At 35.9% G+C, this 4,357-nt stretch overlaps 1 protein-coding gene across 1 annotated transcript; it reads left to right on the forward strand.

The window, feature by feature from the left end:
- Positions 1-3,356: 3,356 nt before the first annotated feature.
- LOC117631968 (non-specific lipid-transfer protein 1-like) lies at positions 3,357-4,083 on the forward strand. Its single transcript, XM_034365322.1, has 2 exons — positions 3,357-3,799; positions 3,885-4,083. Exons 1-2 carry the CDS (start codon positions 3,453-3,455, stop codon positions 3,892-3,894), a joined length of 357 nt encoding a protein of 118 aa, XP_034221213.1. The 5' UTR covers positions 3,357-3,452; the 3' UTR covers positions 3,895-4,083.
- Positions 4,084-4,357: the final 274 nt, after the last annotated feature.

Consider the following 4,357-nt stretch of genomic DNA (forward strand, 5'->3'; position numbering starts at 1 on the left):
GGATTCCTCTTGACGGAATCGTTAAGTTATTCTATGTTATCTTTTATCTTTGTATAACTAATAATATTTATGTTTAAGTGATGAATATTGTAATACTATATGGAATTTATATAATAAAAGAAATGTTCTTCCCTCTTCTCTCAAAAAACACTCTTAGAGCCTTTTCCACTTTGAGGGGGGAGGAAGCCATTGTTCTTCCCCCCTCTCCCCTATTCTCTTTCTCCATTTTCAGAGACAAAGGGTTTTCCCTATTTGTCTTAGTTTTGTTATGATTTTCATCAAACCATTATAGGCGGCTGCTGCTCAGCGTCGGATCTTCACCTGCATTTCGGCATCAGATCTCCACCACCATCTTTTTTGCAATTTCTTAATGTTTGGAATAAGTTGCAGAGACTCTTTGGGTTCTCTGTGTAGTTTTCACCTCTCCTTTTGTGAGAGTTTTTCATATCTCCTTTGTGAGAGCTTTTCATCTTTCCTTTGTGAGAGTTTCATTTATATTGTTATGGTTTGGTTTTTTCAAACTTTATCTTTTTTTTATTATTCTAAGTTTGTAATCTTAGTTGGGATGCCTATGTTAGAGTTTCTTCTATCATGCCTGATCGTTAGTGGAGACACACCAGATTGTCTTAATTTTGATATTAGATGGCTCCGTTATTGTAATGGCCCTTTTGTGGCTAGTTTGTATTGACCCTTTGTGACTAGTGGCTTTTTGACTGAATTATAAATGCAATCATAGAATTTCTCAACCCAAAAAAAAAAACAAACAAACAAACAAACAAACAAACAAACTCTCTTTTCCTTTTGTAAGAGTTAAATAAAAAACGAAACAAAAAATAGCAAAAGTAGCTCATCTGAGCAACAAATTTTGGACCTGTATTAAATTGAATTCAATAGTTAATGTTGAATTGTTATCGCTTATCTCGATAGAAAAGTTCTTCCTATCGATAATTATAATTAAGCGTTCAGACAAAAAGATAACATCAACAATTAACAAATGAATTCAGTCAAAATGAAAAAATAATTTGTCAATTGGTGAAGATAGATTAAACTCCTTTTATCTCATTTTCTTTCATGATCATTACACACAGACCATTTGGACCAACTCACACTATTGATGACATCCCAAGCTGAACCAATGCCTTGCCCTATTGGGGTATTTCAATAACGGTTCGGCTAAGCCTTGGCCCTTCAAGAAAATTCGAGATCACTTACAATCATTGGTAGCTGTTGGTCATGGATTGAAACGTTAGGCCGCGTTTTTCTTTATCAATCCAAATTGTAGACCTCTTTACTATGAAAAGTGATCAAACGTTAGGACACTTACAAATAAAAAGTGGAGCTCACTTGTTAAGATTTAACATGTACTTTCTTCCTCAAATATGGCAAACTCTGGTGCACCAATGAAGGTAGCAGTTCTTATGTTGCTCATGTGCATGGTGATGGGTGCACCCTCAGCCCAGGCCATAACGTGTAGCGATGTGACCGCAGCCATGTTGCCATGCATAAGCCACCTGCCGACGGACCTTTAGTTTGGCAAACTTGGGCTATAGCCTAGGTTAGGTGGCTTCTGTTTTCCCAAGGACGGACCTTTAATTTGGGGAACCTGGGCCATAGCCCAGGTGCGGCTTCTTTTTTCCAGCCGAAAAAATAAAATCCTAGCTTTCCCAATTTAAATAACCTAACCTCATTTAGTTATCCTCTTTGCACAGCACGTAGTCAATAAAAAGAGAGAGGGGGGGGGGGGGAACACACAAAAAAGAGAGGGGGGGGGGAGGAGAACACACAACACAACAAAAGAAAAAAAAAATAAAAGAGAAAAAATAAGGGAGATTCACTATTATACCCAATATGAGGGCTCAAATTATAAAAATACCCTATATAAAATGGACTTTAGAAACACACCCAAAGCCCATTTACAACATAACAAAAAAGCTTTTAACTTTTTATAAATTACAAAACTGCTATTAATTTCTTAAAACAAGCCCAACCCCAAAATCTCATAAAAATACCCAAAGCACTCAATAGGGTATCAAAGTAATTTAATAATCAATATTAAATTCAATAAGACTAGCTATCATTTTTTGGGTTTTTTTTGGGTTTGTTTATAGGAATTCAATTGTGTAGGGTTTATTTATAATATTAGTGCTAGAAATGGGTATATCACTAAATATCTCAAAAAATAACTCTCACACACAGCACGTAGAAAAAAAAGAAAAAAAGAAAAGAAGCACCACCCTACCCTTGCATGTAGAGAGAACAAAAAAAAGAAGAAAAAAAAGGCTCTTGTTGATGTTGCACTCAACTTCAAGACTTAATTCAAGTGAACCAAGTTCCTATATTCGTCATGTAAGCTTCTCTCAATTTCTTGATGCTTTAATTTGAGGATTTTTTTGGAGTTTATGAAGTATCAATTAGGATTTGTAATTGGCACTTATGAATTATCAATTAGGATTTGCAATTGGGACATCAGTTTCAGTTTATGAGTTATGAATTATCAAATAGGATTTGTAATTGATTTTATTGTTCTTGCTGTTTTTTTTTTTATTAAAAAAAATCTTATGTTATCAATGAAATCACATGGTATTGTTGAATTTTCTATCTACTTAGTACCTAAATTTGGCCCACCTTATTTTAAAATCCTGAATCCGTCCCTTAACAAGAATGCCAATACCACCGCTGAACGCCAAAACGTTGTCTCTGGCCTTCCCTCCAGCTGTGGACTCAACCTCCCGTACAAGTTCAGCTGCAGCACGTACGTATAAATTTATATATCTCACAAAATCACATAATCAACGGACTATATTATACGTTAAGTTCACTTGTTATGGCGATAAGTTCTCAAGAGATACATGAATTACATATATATATATATATAGTAACCACTATTTTTATGTATTTATTGGATTTTATTGTGTTGCAGCATCATGTGATGAATGAAGTTGAGATGGACGAGCATCCAATATTAAGAAAAAAATATGGTGTGTGGGAATTAAATATTCCCCATGTGATAGCATCTAGCCGAGCTAAAAAGAGCCTGGATTTGCAGATCAAAGGTCTCATATTTGAATCCTCATGACATAAATTGTGTGTGTAAGAAACTCTCATTCTCTATAATTTAAACTATCGTTTATACTTAAAAAAAACATAATATATGTCATTTTTCATGAAAAAATCTGTAGCATGTATTGCACCGATCAAGAGCTATATATATGACGTACGTAGTTCAACAACAAAGTTTGTCATGTAGTTAAAAGCATTGAATTTAGCTGCCAACTAATATCCATATTTCGGAGCCACATGTTCGTGGCCTTTGTTCTTTACTCTCCCACTTTTTCATATATAAACCCCTCCAGACCACTCGTCCCTACCACACAGTCAAACTCACAAACCTCCATCTACAAGTATACATTTTCACAAAGCTCCTTCAAAGTCTCAATAGTTCTTCTCAAGTTATGGCAAGCTCCCTGGCCTTCAAGCTTGTTCTGGTGGTCCTCGGGTGTACGCTGGTTGGTGCACCCTTAGCCCAAGCTGTCATACCATGCAGCAGGGTGTCACAATACGTGGGACCCTGCATAAGTTACTTGAAGACGGGTGGGGCCGTGCCTGTACCATGCTGCAATGGGATTAGGTCCCTGATCGGCTTGGCTGGGACCACACCTGACCGCCAGGGCGTGTGTAGGTGCTTGGTCGCGACTGCTAAATCAATCACTGGGATCAAGGGTGAACTTGTTAGCGGACTCCCCAGGGCTTGTAATGTGAGGCTTCCTTACCCCATTGGACCCAACGTTGACTGCAACCGGTAAAATTCATGTTATATTACCTCAATTTTCACATTGAAAAGATGGATTAAAATAACCTTAATTATATTTTATTGTGTAATGCAGGATCCACTGAAGTTGAGATGGGGAGGCAGTTTTTGGCCGCGAGATAAAATCTAGTAGGTGCTAAAATAAAGTGGGTGATGAAGAACTCTCTATCATCAGCTCCTTAAAAGTACATGATCCTTGTTTGTAAAATTCTCTCTACAAGATCTGTACTACCTTCTCTTTTATGAATAAAAAGAGTGATCACTTATCCATGTTTTTTTTTAAAATCTCCTTAAATTTTAATTTTTGGAAAAATTAATATAAAAACATTATTATATATGATTATGATTAATTAGAAAAATTAACTAAATTAATAAATTAAAAAGTGGCATTAGTTGTACCGACCATTTCTTTCAAAGTCCTAAATATAATTACGTATGTGAGATTCACAATTATGGATGGGTGCGTGACACCGACCATTAATTTCATTCTGGACGAAATTCATTTAAGTTTCTTTTGTCTTGACCAGAAGGAAAAACTTATGGCAAAAC

This window comes from Prunus dulcis, chromosome 6 (assembly GCF_902201215.1).
Source record: "Prunus dulcis chromosome 6, ALMONDv2, whole genome shotgun sequence".
In the NCBI taxonomy this organism is placed as follows: Eukaryota; Viridiplantae; Streptophyta; class Magnoliopsida; order Rosales; family Rosaceae; genus Prunus; species Prunus dulcis.